The 18,885-nt window shown below is 46.7% G+C and overlaps 1 protein-coding gene across 1 annotated transcript; it reads right to left on the bottom strand.

The window, feature by feature from the left end:
- Window positions 1-326: 326 nt before the first annotated feature.
- Window positions 327-2,580, bottom strand: LOC133895423 (uncharacterized). Its single transcript, XM_062335729.1, has 5 exons — window positions 2,079-2,580; window positions 1,478-1,535; window positions 1,285-1,368; window positions 1,049-1,190; window positions 327-801 (listed from the first exon to the last, which is right to left on the bottom strand). Exons 1-5 carry the CDS (start codon window positions 2,494-2,496, stop codon window positions 511-513), a joined length of 993 nt encoding a protein of 330 aa, XP_062191713.1. The 5' UTR covers window positions 2,497-2,580; the 3' UTR covers window positions 327-510.
- Window positions 2,581-18,885: the final 16,305 nt, after the last annotated feature.

Below are 18,885 nucleotides of genomic sequence, written 5' to 3'. Positions count from 1 at the left end.
GATGTTTCCTTCCATTTGCACTCCGCACTGTTATTGTATTTTCTGAGCTGTATTACTCAGTCGTCCACCCCTAATTTCTTTGCACGGCATTGCCTTCACAACACCCTCAGGTTTCTGTAGGTGCCATTTTTGTTCTGCGTTTATGTCTCTTTCTGTTCTTTTGTTGTCGTCGTCGTTGTTGTTGATTCACTGGGCCTAGGAATTGTGTGTTCTGTTCTCATAAAAAACCTTCATTAGGCCCCAAACAAAAGGAGTTTCTTACAATATATCTTTTAAGTTACACTACTGTTACTGCCTCCTTCCAAGTGGGGAGAAAAAAAGACCACTGCACCATAACTTAGTAGTATTACTCTCTACAGCACACGTTGCACAATTCAAGGCTTCAAGCATGACCAAATCCAAACAGAGAAGGAAAAAACGTGACCCAAAAAGGTGTTGAAAAGAAAAATTGCAACGCAACGCCGAGCAACCAAGTCATCGACCGGCCGGCGGCATCGGGCGCGCGACCGGCTAGGCGGCAACGTTGGTGATGCCCCAGGAGCGCTCGGCGAGGCGGACGCACTCCGGGAACCGGAAGCAGTCGACGAGGTGGTCGATGACCATGCCGGAGGCCTGCATGAAGGAGTAGACGATGACGGGGCCGACGAGGCGGAACCCTCGCCGGACTAGGTCCTTGCTCACCGCCTCCGACTTGGGCGTCCGGAACGGGATGTACTTGTGGTGCTTGTACTTGCCCACCACCGGCCGGTGGTTCACGTGCCCCCACATGTACCCGCTGAACGACCCAAACTTCTTGGCCACCTGCACGCACGTATTTGTTAGAATCTTCACCCAAAATCCTAAACGCTCGATAAAAGTTAGCGTTTTTCCAGTGCGAGTTAGTTTCATTTATGCTGCAGATTCATCATGTCCCATCGTTCTTGGTTTCGTTTTAGAAGCAATTTTTTGGTCCTTTAGAAAGAAAAAGGATTTGCCATTTTTTTTTCTTCAGCAATTCGTCTTCATGAGTCGAGGTAAGTTGAACAGTTCATGGAGACTATGGGCTCGCCTTCTGAATGCACTTGGCGTTCTCCACGATGCACCGAACCCTGCACTCCGCCAGCTTGAGCTCCTTGTCGCCGCTTATCTCGGTGATGTCGTTCTCATCCATCTTCGCCACCGCGCTTGGGTCGAAGTCCGCGAACACATTCCTGAACCGGCCACGGCCATTATAGCATTCCATCTAGATAAAATTGGCCTGAAGAAATCACTGCAAACTGAGAACACGAATGTTCAGAGAATCACCTGTACATGTCTCTCCTCTTGAGTATCTCCGTCCAGTTGTGGTCTATGAGCATCCCTGACAGCGCCAGCAGCTCGAAGAGACGGCTGCAAATCACCAAAGACATAACCAAGATGAAGTTTTGAAATTTGAAAGTGCAGAAAGAAATGGTAAATGTAACAAGTAAAAAACAAGAAGGGATGTGGCGGTAAATACTTGTCGTTGTACACAGGGACGCCCCAGCATTCGTCGTGGAACTGAACGTATGCCTCATCTGCAAAATGGTTTAATTTCAGTCAGTCAGGTTTTTTTACTTACTCTTGCTTTTTTATCCCTGGTTAATCTATTTTTCTCAACAAACTACACCGAACTGGGGAGAAGTCCCTTTCTGATGAATTTGTAAACTGAATAATATTCTCCAAGTCACCAGCAAGTGACCAATTAAACTTAGTCAAATCAGAGTATCATTAGTCAATGACGCCGACTTAGCCACTTCTGAAAGGACAAGGCTGTCCGATTGTCTATCTACACTTTTTTTGTTATGGATAATTTTATGTCCAACCTTTTTGTAGTCATAAGTTGGTGAAAAAGTAATAATTAATCTTTCTTTGCCATATATGTTTGTCCTGTACAAAGAAATCGATGTTCTCATCAGGCGGCATCTGTTTGATTTTTTACTGCCTACCGCTGTTAAATAGGATGAGATGATAGTTTCTTATTTGAAGCTGTCCAACCAGAAGAAACATCACGCTTATGCATGTGAAACAAATACATGAAGATAAGCATAAAAGATTAGCAACCAATAAGCATTTCTTACCACTGTTCTTGGTGATCCAACTGCACCTATGCAAGCTCCCTGGCTCACTGCAATCAAACTCCTCCTCCCCTTCAGCATCATGGTCACTAGTCTTGTCATCTTCCCTCCTCCTCTCCAGAGACACGAACACATCGCCCCAGGGGCTAAACGTGCCGCCATAGAGAAGAGGCACCTTCGGCTCCCAGCTGGAGTTCGAGCTGCTGAGTGAGGAGTCATTGGAGTTCTGTGACAGGGAGAGGGACGACAATGTGAGGTTGGAGCTGCTCCTATGGATGCTGCCTAGAGGGTAGATCCTCTGCATGTACTTGCTTCCTGCTGCATGGCTCATGGCCTGCTGCAGCTTCCGGTCTATGTTCTTCATGTGGCCAGGGCTCTTCTCAAATGCATGGTGCTGCCTACTGTGTGCTGTGGTGAGCATTGTGCCAAGAGGCAAGGTGCAGGTGTTTTGGAGGCAATCTGTCCTTCCTACCCTGGTTTGAAATGAGTGAGGTTTGGTATGTGAGGTTGTGGGTCTATTATAAGGGTTGAAGACTTGAAGGTTAAGGTGTTGTGTCCTTGTGCTTGTTTGGTACCATATGGGCTTCATGGTAGCTGTATGAAAGCTTCCACTCGATCTTATTAAAAATATGTGATATGGCTTTGGTATTTTTGTGAGTGGAAAATGTTGGTGGTTTCAGCTTAGGGGTACACATGCTACATGGTTCCTATCCTAGGATTACATGGCTGATTTCTTCCTACTACTCCTTTTCATCAATTATCTTTGGTTGTTTATTCACAACATTATAATTCAAATGCAGGTTCATTTAACATGCACACATGGTGATTCATGGTGTATTTGCTTACTCAGGTTTCAACAATATTCACCTTACGCTGCTACTTTCACTTTGCTCTTTGAAATTTTGATTCGATTGAGTCTTCCAATATCCAAGCACGGTGGTGGAGAGCAAGACGCAAAATCAACAAGGAGAGCCGTAAGGAGTTCAATGGAAGAGTAATAACATTTGGAAGGAGAGAAACTGTGGAGTCTTTCAAGACCAAAGTCTTACGCGGACACAGTTGCGCAGAAAATAAAAGAGGACATCAACCATGGAAACCGAGCGTGAGAAATGGTTTAGAGGGGTAACTATTTTTCTTTGTAGTAGGTTTGTACCTTCATTTTGATTGTTCTGAGGCTCGGGCATGTCTAGTTGTTCTATAGTCCTAGTGGTCTTATGTTGGTCAAGCCCTTAGGGTTAGTTGAATTCTTGATATTTTTATTTTTATCCTCTTCTCCGAATATATTTCGGCAACTCTGTTACCGTCTTTTTGGAAAAAAAATTGATTCGATTCAGAACTGGTAAGGTATGGTCATTTGACATGTTATTGCAAAAAAAAAAAAAGTTTTTTACCTGTCAGTCTCTCTGACACAACAGACTTTGCTTTTTCCCGCAGGTCTGTTATGTTAACTTCGGTACTGCTTAATAGGCTACTACATTGGTAACTTTGAAATCGAACTACCTACATCGATGAGTTCATTTGTTCTCTCAGATTTGGTAATTCATCTAGGTGGTTCAAAGATTATATGTGGCCAACTTCCTTCTGCTTTTCTTTTTCAGTAATTGCCTTTCCGGTAGTCCGACTTGGCTAAGAAATCCTGAGCTAACTGCAAACCTTTTCCAACAGAGGGTAACTTGTCATTTTAGCCACTAAGAATTGCTGGTGGTTTAAGCATAGACGACATGGTACATTTGCCTTTCCAAATCGTATGGCTACTTTCATCCTGGATTTCTTTGTCGTCGATCACCTTTTAGGTGGTTTTAACTCTCTTGTCATTTTTGTGGCTTAGGAGCTATGGAAGCATCGTAATGATGGTGTGTTTAATAATGCTTCTCCGAGTGTCAATACATTGGTTAGTTCAGTGATAGCCAAGGGTTGTTTGGTGTGCCACCGGAGCAAGAGGCCTCCAAGGTCTATTAGATAGTTAGTTTGTGTTCTTGTTTAGTCTTTGACTTAGGCCGTTTCTTCCATTTGTGTGGCGTGTTGTTCTTCTAAGTGTAATCGATTTGTACTCGGTTTTTACTTGTTTATCTTTCTCTTTAATAAAATGACCTGTAACTCTCCTGCGTGTTTGAAAAAAAAAATTGACCGGCAAACAAAAACCTGCCTACTTTCATGAATCATGTAAAAAGACGAACCTATTTGTAGTTAAATCCTAGAAAATGCTGATAGTTTAGAAATCGCTGCAGGGCACATTTGTTTCCTTGAACTTCAAAATTGCATTTGCTCAGTTTTGTGGTCAGTTTTATCCAACTTGTCTTCATCATATGCTCACTCTAGCTACCTTCTGGTAGTTTCCTGGAAGATTGTCTAATTTCAACATAATAAAGTGTGTCCTCACTGCTCATGGCTAGTTTCACCCCTCATTTCTCTGTCACTAGTACCCCTTCAGTTTGGTTTCATAACTTTCGTTGGCTGACTTCAAACACATCTTTCTGATCAGAGTTCCATTGGCTGGCTGGAAAAAAACAGTATTGCTTAAACCTGACTTCAGAGTAGTACATTTCTCTTGTTTCGGATGTCAGCAATGTTTCTTAGCTCTTTTTGAAATACACGGCTAATTTCATTTCTCTAATCTCTGTCACCTTAGCCTTTCCATAGATTTTCAATGTTTCAGCAGAGCAACGAACCCGTCGGCGTCGGTACTTTGTTGATCAAAATGCACCACTAAAGAAAATAAAAAGGTACCATCTGTTATTTTAGAGCTGGGAGCCTGGGATAGGTGCACACATTATATTTGACGCTTTGGTTACATGGCTAATTTTTTACTGTTTTTCTTTATCATTAGTGGGTAGTAGCCTGTTTGTTTGCTCTGCTACTGCTTCTTCCCTGGCAAATCTACATTTCAGGGCGAAAATTCATGTTGTTCTTTGCACTTATGTTAAAGGTCCATTTGTGCGTTTAAAAAAAGGGGTCCATTTGTGCATCTCTTGTTTTATTTGATTTCTTGTTGAAGTACTAGCAAAATTTTCTCGTTAGATCATTATCATGTGTACCTAAAGAATTATTTCCCCCCCTGAAACAGGTGCATCATTTGATATGTACTCAGTGCGTGGTCCTGAATTTGTGACGGAGAATAAAGAATTAACAAAGCAAAGCTACATACATAGTTGAATGACGGACATTATTTTGAAAAGAGGAAAATAAATATTAGAGAAGGAACACCTTTTCTACTCATAAAAAAAAAATGACATGGTGGTACAGGAGTTGCACCTAACATATGCATCTTTCATGTGTTTTCAGCACCTGATCATGTGCACAACTATAAAGTGAACAAATTTGAACAAATGTTGTACATGTGCTTTAGGGAAGGGCTTAAACATAGTAAATATTTTTTAAAAAAACGAACAAACACAGTAAAGATTAAAAAAAGGGCAAAGGATATGCACCCACTCGACCGCATGGTCAAATGCTCTGAACTCCGTATTGTCTTTAGTTCATATTCTCCTTTTTCTTCTTCTTTTTTGGGAGTGGTCTGCTCTTCCTTTCTTTAGTTGTGAGGTCGCTAGGGTTCCAAGTGACCTCTTGTCCAAACGGACAAGGAAGTGCCATCTTTCTGTTCATATTTCATATATAAACCCGAGTTCGGGAGATGCTCAATGTGAGCACAATTCTCATATGACCTAGCTTCTGGTGGACCAAACCTTTCCATCAAATTGAAAAATTGGCAGCTAAGCTTGCGAGACGGCATCGAACATTCGAAGTCCTAGTTGCACGGGCAGACAGAGCAGCTGCCTGCATCACTTCTGAAGAGTTCCAAACTGGTGTTGGTTTCCAATGAACTTTCAGGCTTCAGAGCTCAGAGAACATAATGTATAGGAGATGGTTAGTACGGGTAGGATGCGTTTATCCAGCCAATCGAAGGGCATAAGAAAAAAGGGCTCCCATGTGTGCAGTCACTTCCTTGAATTTGTAGACAAGAATTTGACTATTCGAGTTGTTAAACTTGTGGTACAGCTCTAACAGCAAGTGTTAATGCCCTATAGCTCGTGGTGTGGTCTCGATCATTCCCGGCCTCTCCTTTTTGATAAGGCGAAGGCTCATGAGTCCATTTCAAGTTGTGCATTGTTTAGTGTCAGTGAAGCTGAGCTTAACTTGCCTTCTCACCTAACGCTACTTCATGAGAGCTTTGAGAGTTCAAGGTGTACCAAACCACCGTAGACAAATAGTATGCTCGTATGACCTGGACATTTGAAGATGAAATTGCCATGTCTGCGGGACTTATCCCATACAGTTCTCTGAATCATGATCATCAACATTGGCTTGCATGTGAATTCGCGCAACACGGAATTCTTCAGCTCACGCCTCGCTGTCCAGCTGCATGGCGCATTGGCGCGGCAGAGAAAGTCCCCAATTATACGTGGACACACTGTTGGGGTCACCATCAGGAACCCTTGATGCACCTAAGCTCGATCCGTCCGCCTAGGTTCGAAGGTCGGCTGGCCTCGGAGGCCATCTGGAGCGGACTCTCTCTGGAGCATCAAGCCTTTGAAGGGTTAGAGACCCTTGGAGAACACTAACTCAAGGAGGCTTTGGTGAGACGGTTGAACCCTCCAGGAAGATCAGCACGAAGGGGCCCATCGGCCATCATCTGCATGTCATGAAGTGATCGATGTTTAATACCAGTGTAATCGATGGCCTGTCTGACACCTTATGTAGGGTGGGTGCCGCAATCGGCGATCGGCCGCCCATGGCAGCCACTTGACACCACTATAGCGTCACGATTAGATGATGTCATTAGAGTAAATACAGAATTACCTAGGTCTGAGTAATATTTTACCAGGCTAGCCTTAGATCACAGTCGTATAACGATAACTTGTATCTCAGCCTCTCCTATAGGGGTATGTATGTACACTTGCCATCTGTAAGGCACTATACATATAGACCGTGGGTACATGGTGAAAAAGGACCTTGGCCCAAAAAATCATCCGTGGTGTTCTGTTCCTCTTCACTTCTTTCCCAAACTTGAGTCATCCCTATGGGTTGGCTCTCACCATACTTTATTCGTAGAAGATATATTTTCTTTTACCAATAGCTAGCATCGTCTATGGGGAGAGAATATATGTAGAAGCATTAGGAGAGGTAGGATAACACCAAAGAAAAAAAACCACCAAGGCGGTGGCCTAGGCGGCTGGCTCTGTGGCCACGCCTATGCAAAAATCCACACGGCAACCGCGACCAAGCATGCGCTACGCCAACACCAGTCCCACAGCTGGGCGTAACGAGAACCCCGTGGCCACTGCCAATCTGACCCTGACCTTGGTTGTGGCTGACGCCAGGGTGCCCGCCATTCCGGAGGCCCTTCAGCAGCAGCACAACGAGGACCCCGCTGTGTCCCTAGAGGCTGCAACCGAGACCATTGCCATGCATGCCACAATGGCCGGCCAATAGGCGCACGTGGTGGCCCTTCAGGCTCAGCTGGAGAAACTGCAGGCGGCCCTACGAGCCACACAACAACCTGCAGGTATGATCGTTGCTGCTTCCATGACGACCAATACTATGTTGACCTAGGCTTCAGGGGCCGATGAGGGCTTCGACGTCACGGCTCATCGTCCCCAAGCACAGCCAATGGTCAATCTTCAAGCAGCAGGGCCTTAGCCTCATCGGCATGATGCTTCGCTCATAGACCTCGACTCTCCCCTTCAGGCGGACCTGTAGGCCATGCCCTTCCCAGACAGGTTACGGACCCCAAAACTGCCTAAATCTAAAGGCGATTCGGACCTGGATGAATTCATTCGCGCATACACCTTCGCCATCAAGGCCAGTGGAGGTGGATATGCCACCATGGCCAAGTGCTTCCCTCTCTCTTTGGAGGGGGTAGCGCTTCAGTGGTTCTGACTACTAGAGATCGGGACCATTTATGCTTGGGCCCAGGTCTGGGATGTCTACTGCAACAACTTTTAGGGTACCTTCGTCGAGTCGGTGATCTCTGGGAGTCTATTCGTCGTCAGGCAACATCCAGGTGAAACCCTCCGGAGTACTTTCGGAGGTTTGCCTAAACCAAGGCCCAGATAAGAGGCATCTCGAAGTCATCGGTCATCGACGCGGCTACCCAGGGTCTGGGCTCTGTGCCCTTCTTCAATCGACTGCATCGATGCCCAGTACACTCGGTGAGCGCCCTCGTGTGCAAGTTCGAGGAGTACGCACATGCGGAGGAGTGACTCTGTCATGGGGTCATGTATGTTACCACGACCCCCTGTGTTGAGCCTGAGAAGCCAACCTCGCAAGCAGGGTCCTCACATGCCCCACCACCTCCATCAGCAAAAAGGTATCCTGAGGATGCTGAGGGCTTTGGATCGTGTCGGCCCCAACAATGGCATCAGAGTGACATCCACAACATCGATAATACGCGAGGGGCTCTGAACCTACCCCGTTCTAGGGGGCATGGACGAGACGTTCCAAGTCCTTCCCTGAGCAGCAGCACGCCCTGGGCCGGCAGCTTGAAGAAGGATATTGGTGCACTTTGCACGACGTTGGGCATGCCCACAATATCGAAGATTACCGGACCCTCATAAATTTCTAAGAGGAATACCTCAAGAGGTAGGCGGCACGGACAACAGGAGATAGGACCAGTAACAAATGACTTAGAGGATGTGGGCTAGCGATGGCCCACCAGGTGGATCACCTTGCCCTGCAGAACCCTCCTCAGCTAGCTCTACCGCCTTCGCCTTCACTGCCAGCAGCATGTCAACGACGGGGACCGTGCTAGACATTTGGTCCTAGCCATAACGGGAGGAGGAGCCTCCGGCAGCTCCTCAAAGAGGTAGTGACGAGACTACACACGGGGGTTCCACCATGTCGGCGCAACCAGCATGCACCACCAAGTCCCTAAATGGGCTGAAGCCCCTGTGACCTTCACCTACGATGATGTTGTGCGGGTGATCTTCCCCGCACCGACACTCTAGTCATCATGACCAACATCACCGAAGTCGAAGTTCGGAGGGGCTGGTCAAGGGAGGAAGTTTCGTGGATATTCTCTTCATACATGCCTTCGACCAGCTCCGCATCTCGTGGAGCTGGCTCTCTCCAGCTCAGAGACCCCTTCAGGCGTTCAATGGGGCCTCCCTCGATGCCCAGAGTCGGATAGAGCTTCCAATCACCTTTGACGAAGGGTCCGCCATACGGACCGAGATGGCCACCTTCGACATTGTGGGTGTGCTCTACGTATACAATGTCATCCTAGGCTGGAGAACCCTGAACAAATTCCAGGTGGCCTCCATCACAATTACCTCTGCATGAAGATGCCTGGATCCTTGGGGCTAATCTCCGTCCACGGTGATCAAAACCTGGCTAGGCTCATCGAGTATGGGCACATTGCCTTGCTCAACACCCGCCACTTGCATAACATAGCTGAAGGACCCTTGAAGACCCCCCCTCTGGCGTGCCTCGAGAATCATGACCCTCCGAAGCCACAACCAGAGGGGGACATCAAGCACATCCTGTTAGGTATAGGGAACCCTGACTGGCTTTTGAGATCGAGGTAGACCTCACTCCAGAGCAGGAAGCTCAGCTCACTGCCGCCTTGAGGGACAACTTCGATGTCTTTGCATGGTATCCACAGGACCTCCCCAAAGTCGACTGCCACATCATCGAGCACGACCTTTGAGTCAACCCGCAGGCCTAGCCCATACACCATGGGCTTCGTAAGCTGTCCACCGAGCGGGCAAAGGTCACGAAGGAGGAAGTCCAAAAACTGCTAGAGGCTGGCGTCATCCGGGAGGTCATCCACTTAGAGTGGCTGTCAAACACCATTTTGGTCAAGAAGCCTAACGGAAAATAGCGCATGTGCATCAATTTCATGGCGCTTGACAAAGCATGCCCTCAATACCTATACACGCTCCCTCGCATAGACTAGCCGGTGGACTCTATAGCCGACTATGAGATGTTGAGTAAACTAGACTCGGGATACCACAAAGTGTAGATGGACGCGGAACACGAGGGCAAGACCAGCTTCATTACCCCCTTTGGGGTATACTGCTACATTTGGACGCCCTTTGGCCTCGAGAATGCTGGAGTCACCTTTTCCCGTCTGGTGCGCAAAATCCTAAAACACCAGCTAAGCCGCAATGTGGAGGCCTATGTTGATGACATAGTAGTAAAAAGCAAGCTCGAAGGAAATCATGTTGCTAACCTTCAAGAGACCTTCAATAGCCTTCGGGATACTAGAGTGCGGCTCAACCCGGAGAAGTGTGTCTTCGGTGCCAAAGCTGAAAGGTTGCTGGGGTGCCTCGTCTCAAAGCAAGGCATCGAGGCCAATCCTGGCAAAATCCATACCATCACAGAGATGACACCCCCATCAACTCGAAGGGTCTCCAGAGCCTGGCCGGTCGCCTTGCAGCCCTCAGCTATTTTCTTACCAAGTCCGTTGAGCACAACCTTCCTTTCTTCAAAACGCTGAGGAGCTTTGAGCCATTCAAATGGATGATGGAGTGCTAGGACACCTTCAAGGCCCTCAAGGCGCACCTCTCCAACCTCAAGACACTCACAATACCCCTTCCTAGCGAAGGGCTCCTCTTGTACTTATCTGCCTCCGCCTCCGCCTCCGACGTAAGTGTCGTACTCGTGTGGGAAGAGGAGAAGGAAGACCGCTTTATTCAGAGGGTGGTTTACCACATTTCAGAGGCTCCAGCAGAGGCCAAGATGCGCTACACACAGCTCAAAAAGTGGCATGTGCCCTTATGACGGCCTCTCACAAGCTCCGACACTACTTCCTCTCCCACGACATCATCATACCAACCTCATACCCGATGGGCGACATGTTCCATAACCGGGAGGCGATGGGACACATAGGTAAGAGGGTTGTGGAACTAGCACCTTTTGTGGTGAAGTTTATGGCTCGTACAGTCATCAATTCACAGGTCCTCGCGGACTTCATCACTGAGTGGACTCCTCCATCTGCAGGGCCCCTGGAGACTCTGCCCTAAGATGTATGGACAATATACACCGACGGAGCATACGAGTCCAATAGCACAGGGGTCGGGGCAGTCCTCATCTCCCTGATTGGCCAACAAGTTGCCTTCGCTGCTTGCTTGGAGTTCAAGATAACCAACAACATCGCTAAGTACGAAGTTGTCCTCTTGGGGCTTTGCAATGCTTTGGCCTTAGGAGGCGCTAGACTCATTGTCAAAACCGGCTCCCAGGTTGTTGCTAGGCACGTCGACAAGAGCTTCCAGGCCTGGCATCCGGACTTGCTGAACTACCTCGAAGCCATTCGTAGAGCCAAAGGGTCCTTCCAAGGCATCTCAATGTGAAGTATACCACGCACGAACAACCACAAGGCCGATGACTTGGTCAAGGCCTTTGCCGGAAGCGGAGTCCTCCCCTTGGGGGCCTTCTTCGAGGTCCTCCACAAGCCAACGGCTTGTACCTCCAACGATGTTGCCACCACCGTCCTACCTATTGGACTCCCAGACTGGAGGGCCTCCCTCCTTTCTTTCCTAAAGGGAACAGAGGAGCCTGACGACCCCGTCGAGCTTCACCGTATTCAACAGCGTGCTAGGGGCTACCTCTTGATTGATGGAGCCCTTTACAAGGCTAGAGTTTGCACCCCCTCCTTCGCTGTGTAACCAAGGAATAGGGGTCAATCTCCTAAGAGAGATTCACAAGGGGCTCTATGCCGGGCACCCCGCACCTTGGTAGGCAAGACACTTCACCAGAGGCTATACTGGTCCATGATCATGATCGATACAGAGGAACTCATCCAAACCTGCTAAGGATGCCAGTAGACGGGGCGCCGAAGCCACCGGTTGACTCTGCTGCAGCCAATCGCTCCCTCGGGCCCCTTGCTGTCACACCCTGATTTTCATTTTTCATAAATTTCTAAAATTTTCCAAGATTAGATTATTGGTTGAATAATTAGAATAGGAAAATTACTATTTTCTAAATTCAAGTTCAAATTTGAATTAGTATTATTATTTGTTTGAATGCATTCATACTGAAAATAGGCATTTAGATTTTGTTTTGAGTTGTTGTATTTCTCTAGTTTTTCCTAGATTTTTTTGAGCTCATTTGGGATTTACTTGAATTCTTTTGCGTTATATTTAATTTACAAAATATCAAAATATTTTTATGAGTTCAAAATATTTTTATTGGCTTCTTAATGATTCCAAAAGTTTGACGGATTTTTCTAGAATTTTTAGACTTCATTTGAAGTTTATTTGGATTTCATTTGCTATCTTCTTTTGTAGAATTTCCATAACAAAATAAGAAAAATCCTAATATAATGCTAGCCTACTCCAGCCATTCTCTTCTCCTCTCTCTCTCTCTGAATCTGGCTCACTTCCCTTATTCCGTTTTCCCTCTCTCTCCGCATGGGCCAGCCAAAGCCAGGCCCATCTCTTCTCCCTGGCCTCCCTTGCTTCCCGCCTGGGTTGAGCCAGTGTCCTGACCCAGCCTGCCAACACATTCGGCTGCTCCCTCTGCTCTACTCCCACGCGTGCATGTGGGCCAAAGGCCACGCCAGGGCCGTACCTTCACCAACATCTTGCCCTACTTCTCCTAGCCGCTAACAATCGGTACCTTCTTCAACCTTTGGCCAAGTCCGTTCCCCACACGAATGAACCGGCTAGCTAAATCCTGTGCCAAAACTAACCAAATTCGAATAGGGAAAATCATCTAGAAGCCTACCAGATCAAGTCCGCGTGATCCCTGCATCCTGCTGCCGTCCTATCACCAACCAATCGAGTTTAAACGTAGGAAATCGAGTCCGAGCTAGAAACGAGAACACCGCTACCTCAGTCTCCAATTCCCGTACGATTGTTCTCCACCCCTATAAATCCCAGTCCCGAGCACACCCTTGCCTTGTTTCGCCACCAAGCCATCATTCCCGTGCCCTAATCCGCCGCCTCCTCATGCCAATTCAGCCAAAATTGAAGCCAACCCGCCGCCATTGCCAAGCTCCACTCTAGCCCGCCAATTTGTCGCCTCCTGTGCTGCTTGCTGTCGTCGAGACCCCAAGAAGCGTCGCACAGATCCGAGGAACGTGTCGGTGCCCTTGCCTTCGCCTCACAGCTCTAGAACCCCTCCGCCAATGAGATCTCGAAGCCACCACCGCCTTATCTTGTCACCGGATCGCTTCGCTGCCTCTCTGACATCATCGAAACCTGAGGTGAGATCCCCATCCGGCTTGGATACCTATCCGCCGCTCGTCGTCGAGGACCGACGCTGGCAACGTGGTTTCCGCCGAGCTTCGACGAGTCCTCCGCCGTGCTCAAGCTCTCCGTCGCTTCTGTCCTTGTCGTTGGTCACTTAATCCTTTTGCCATCACACCTAGCCATCCGATTTAGTTTCAAAGGCCCAGATTAGATCCAAGTTTTACCCCTTCAATGACCAATAGGATTCCGCCACGTGTATTACATAATCCAATCATCCATGTTGTTCCACTTCAGCCGGCCACGTCAGGAATGTTACCGATGTGTCATCCCTGTCACTGTGCCACATCAGCCAATATGCCTAGTCATCATGTCTAGTCAACAATTCGGCCTTTTCCAATACAAAAATAATTTCAGGAAATTGGCTCTTTTGCAGTTAAGTCCCTAAGCTTTTCTGTATTTACCAAAAAGCCCTATCTTTTTACAATTTGATCCCTAAACTTTTCTATACTTACAAATATGTCCCATTGTTTTTACAAAAAGCCCCTAACCTTTCTATTTATTTAAAATAAGTCCTTTTCTTTTTTAGATTTAATCCAAAACTTGTTTTTAGCGTAAGTTCTTTGTTTTAGCTCCGATTTGAGTGATTCTTGCACTCAAATTTTCCTAAAATCATGACCTATCCAACCATGCCAGTTTTAGGTGTTAATTCTCATATCCCTATAGTAGTTATCCCTGATTAACATCTAGATCCTTACAACATGAAGATATTATTTTGATTAGTAAATTTATGGTTGTCACAATAACATATAAGTCATGATCAAATCTACATGTCATTGCAGTACAAATATAAGTTTATGATATTAAAATAATATATTAATTTGTAGGTCAAATATGTTAATTATTTAGCCAATCTTTTCTATCATTTCATGTGAGCCCTAGTTCTTATGTCTTTACCTCTTTCTTCTAAAGAAGTTCAGTCAGTTTCGTTTCTCCTTGTCCAGCCTAATCAAAGATCCTTATCCATCATTCTACTTCTCTTGTTTTTCGCAATTTGGAGTTTATTTGGTATTTATTCGATGTTGCTTTTGTTTGTCGATAGAATTTGTAATTAGTCGATAACGCTTCGGATCTGTTTTAGAGACTTCAAGACCAAGTTTTCAACAACACTGAGCAGCATTGGGCAAAAGGCAAGCGTCTTTGATCATCTTGTACCTATGTTTTTAAATGTTTTGTTTTACAAATTACATGTAGTGTCTATTAATCTGATAGGTACTCACCTATGTTAGGGTTTGCCCTAGTTTTTCCTCTATATCCCTTGAAGCCTAGATGATAGTTGATATGAGTCTTTGGGTAGAATTGCTTAGCCATGATATCAGGATGTTGGGAAGTGTCATTTACAGGATCAGTGGTCATATGCAGTGTTGATGGTAAATATGATATAGTAACATGAAACCCTAGGTCTTGGGTAAGGAGTTGGTTTGATAATGGTGGTTCATGTGGCCTGGCCGGCTTATGGATACGTTCTAAGAAAAGATGTTAGGTTTTATTGGTTACTTTCCATGTTGGATAGTCTTTGCCTAAGTAACACATATAAGTATCAGTTCATAGAGCAACAACCCAAGAATTACCATACCAAACACGAGGTCAATATGGGTAAGACTTAGCATATCAGTTAGACACCTGGCTAGCATTTGTTGGAGTACCAGGACCTAATTGATGGACGATGCTTCGTAGTGATTTCCTAGCGACACACCACTGACATGTGTTAAGTGTCTTGCAAACACGGTAACATGGATATCACGACTCATAGCCAAAAGTTGGATAACCTTTGCATAGTATAAAAATCGTTATAACAGCCGTGGCCGTGGTTATGGGAGACTTAGATCCTCACATGTGCTTACACTTGCTATTTTCTCTATGCCATGCAACACGTGTGGTGCTTCTCAGTGAGTGAAGATGTTGAAGATTTTCAAGTCGAGATTGTGACGTTCTAGGTGCGTGTCTCCTAGTCGGTCGCCTGCAGTGTTGTTAGGCACCAATGCTTATGTTCCGCTGCAGATATCTACATAGAAGACATATATTTCAACTGTTGTAAGAGTTAAACGTTTATTCTATAAAGGTATTGCTTTTGTTACTTCACATGTGACGTCCTTATGTGTGTTGAACATCCTGGGCACATATAAGTCGTATCTGATTTTGTCTGTTAAAACTGGGTGTGACACTGGTACTTTGGGAAATGGACTTGATCAGACCATTCCCTCGCGCCAAGGGGAATCTTCGGTATGCAGTCGTGGCCTTGGAGTACTCCAAATGGATAGAGGCTGAGCCCCCTACAACGATTACATCCAAAAATGTCCAGAAATTTTTCTAGAATAATATCATCTACAACTTTGGTGTCCCACTACATCTCACCATCGACAACAGGACGCAGTTCGACTCTAGCCCTTTCCAGGAGTTCTGCGCCGAACTCGGCATCGAGATGTGCTTCGTTGCAGTTCGTCACCCATAGTCCAACAGGGCAGTTTAGAGCTTCAATAGCAGCATCCTCTAAGGACTAAATCGGCACCTTGTCATCCTCACAAAAGGCCTATGGGTCAAAGAGCTCCCAAAGGTGTTGTGGTCCCTTTGCACCACGATCACCCGCCCCATTGGGTTTACCCACTTCCGTCTGTTGTTCAGTGGAGAAGCCATGACTTTGACAGAAGTCAAGGGATGCTCACTCTAGGTACCGCTACCAGAGACCCTGAAGAAAGAGAAGTATTCCTCGACCTCGTAGAGGGCACGAGGCTCTAGGCTGTCCAGAACCTCGATCGCTACATCGCCTAAACCAGGGCTTGGTACAATCCTAAGGTCGCTCCATGGACCTTCAAGCCCAAAAACCTGGTCCTCTGGTGAGGCTCCTTTGCTTGGCAGACATGGAGGGGGACCCCTTCGAGCACACCTGGAATGTGGAGGCACTCTGTAGGTATTACGTGTAGACAATTCACCTCACCCTCATGATGTAAATGTCCTGCCACTATTGTTGCCACCGTGGACTAAGGGTGGCGGGCAGCGAACAGTGGCCCCCGAGTACCCGAGTTCCTCGATGGCCCGAGAAGACTAAGTTTCGGGAGAGGATGCTCGGGGCCACGAACAGTGGCCCCCGAGTACCCGAGTTCCCCGATGGCCCGATAAGACCAAGTACCGGGAAGAGGGTGCTCGGGGCTGCGAACAGTGGTCCCCGAGCACCTAAGTTCCCTGATGATAAGAAAAGCCAAGTTCCAGGAGAGAGTGCTCGGGGCCATGACATGGCCCTGAGCACTCGGTTCCCCGAGGACCCAAACAGTCAGTTCCGGGAGAGAGTGCTCGGGCCGTGAACAGTGGCCCCCGAGCACTCGGTTCCTCAAGGACCAAGAAAGGGCATATCCGGGAGAGAGTGCTCAGGGCTACAAACAGTGGCCCCCGAGCACTCGGTTCCCCGAGGGCCTGAGAAGTCCTTCGCCGGTGGTCCCCACAGAGGCCCAGCGGTGAGGTGTCAACTGGTGAGAGGCCCGATGCTGCATTTAAGAGGGCGCGTGGCCTGTCACTTCCAACTGCTCCCCCCACGCTTGCTGTCAGTCCCTGTCACGGCCTGGTAGGGAGGCGTGGGGATATTTAATGCACGGGTCCCATCGCGCGTCATCCGGCGCGCCTCGGGATAACGTTGCAGAGCTCGAGGTGCCCCGCCTACCACCCTGCTGTGTCAGGCTTGTTCTAACCGGGCGGGCACGCCGGGCTGCTCGGTGGCTGCCCGGTGGGCCCTCCCCGCGGCGCCCGTTGAAAAACAGCATGATGACGAACAAGACCGGATGGGGGCGCATTTTTAACCCTCTCCGTCACCTCGCGCAGCAGCCCATGATGGTTGCTTTCCATTTATGGCGCCTTGAAATTCGCGTCATCCTTTCTGTGCACGCTACCGCCCCGGCGGGTATATAAGCTGGGCGGGCTCCCTGGAGAAAGAGGGGTCCAGTTCAGTACAAGTTGAGATCAAGACGACGAGCACCGAAGAACAAGGAGCACGAAGCTCTAGACTAGACCAATATTCTTGTAACCCAGCAGATACTCAGAGAGACATTCTCGTAGCATTTATAGCATACACACATGAGTAGGGTGTTACGCTCAGTGCGGCCCGAACCTGTCTAAAAATTCTCTGAGCATTTACTCCTTTTTGCATCCGATCATTCCATTCCACCTGCATCCTATTTACTCCCATTTATTTCACCTGCGAAGCGGATTCAGAGTCATCCCCTGGCCGAATCTCAAAGGGGGTCTCTTCGGATCCCCGCTTGAGGAGTTCACCCTCCGACACCGAGCATGTTGTAGGACTAATATTGGCGACTAGAGGAGGGGTGAATAGGCGTCTCACCAAATTCTTTCGAATTGGATGGCCTTCTTCTTTGTTACACCTAACGCACCTAAAAAATTCAAGTGGAAGCAAATAGAGAGAAACAAAGAAAAGAAATGATAACAAGTGACTCCATAGATGAGATATGCATACAAGGTTCTATTTAAGACCATTCTATGACCCTAGTCCAAAAAATCTCACAATTTGAAAGAAACTCAAGAAGATGATATTCGAGTAAAGAAACTATCCAAGTTGATGACTTAGAGGCAAGTGAATATGAGACCCAAATTTATACTATTGTACGTGCATTTTATGCCCCTAACAACAAAGATATCAACTTTATAAGGGTGGAAAAACTGCAGCTCAAAAAAGAAAATAAAAATCACAACAGAAAAAAGAAAACTTGCAAGAAAAGCAAGGAACCAAAAGGAGACTAGAAGTAGATGAACACACGCTCATATGAGAAAATCTACTTCATTAAGTACAGTGGTTTTGAATGAAATTATTACAACTGTTCTGTGGTATCTTGATGTGCTCACTGAACTAACCTGATTTTTTCTATGGAAATTATGCCGAAACTCTAGCTTGTACTTTGGTGGGCGTCCGGAGGGGGTTCTTGACAACACGCCATACCAACGGAGCAAGTGCTCCGTCCCCCAACCTGAATTAATTGGCTATTTCTCACGGTCAACTTCACCTGTTCGTCTGTGCGCTAGTCCTGAACTTCTCTGTCCTCGATCGACCTGCTTGAAGTGTTTCATCGAATCATTGACCTGAAAAACGAGCGTTTGGCCATATGTTTGTATGCATCAATTGATAATCGCTTCTTGATAGTTTCATGCTAATAAGATGCTGTCAGTTTAACTGATTAAGCATAGTAGGCCATGCATTTCTTTTCATGGGACTTCAACATTGCACCTATAGCCTTTTTTCTGAAATGGTGTACATGACCAATTCTTTCCCATTTTACTACCATCTTAGTGACAGTACTTGAGCTCTCGAGTTTCTTCCTAAGCGATAGGATCATTTCACGGACCAAAATTTTCGGCCTAGTTTGAAACGCTAGATTTTTTTTTCTGATTTCCTATAGGAATTAAACTGAAAACAGTGAAATTCCTTATGCTGTCTAGATGCTACACGACAATATTGGTAGTTGAAACTTGGGACTCCATAGCACATTTGCAGTTTTGGATTTCAGTGAGATTCTAGGTTCTTCATTGATGTGCATGGCTAATTTCATCTCTCTTATCTCTGTCATAATAGCCTTTCCGGTTTTCCGGTAGTTCAAAAGCACCGAATTCAATAACATTGAGCG

This window comes from Phragmites australis, chromosome 16, assembly GCF_958298935.1.
Source record: "Phragmites australis chromosome 16, lpPhrAust1.1, whole genome shotgun sequence".
Lineage (NCBI taxonomy): Eukaryota > Viridiplantae > Streptophyta > Magnoliopsida > Poales > Poaceae > Phragmites > Phragmites australis.
This window is presented reverse-complemented; position numbering and strand designations above follow the sequence as displayed.

Coding starts and splice junctions, on each gene's coding strand:
- LOC133895423 (XM_062335729.1), bottom strand. CDS start 2,496: ATGCTCACCACAGCACACAGTAGGCAGCACCATGCATTTGAGAAGAGC. Junction 1,369..1,477: donor GTCCCTGTGTACAACGACAA/GTATTTACCGCC, acceptor GGTGATTTGCAG/CCGTCTCTTCGAGCTGCTGG. Junction 802..1,048: donor ACGCCAAGTGCATTCAGAAG/GCGAGCCCATAG, acceptor ACGTGCGTGCAG/GTGGCCAAGAAGTTTGGGTC.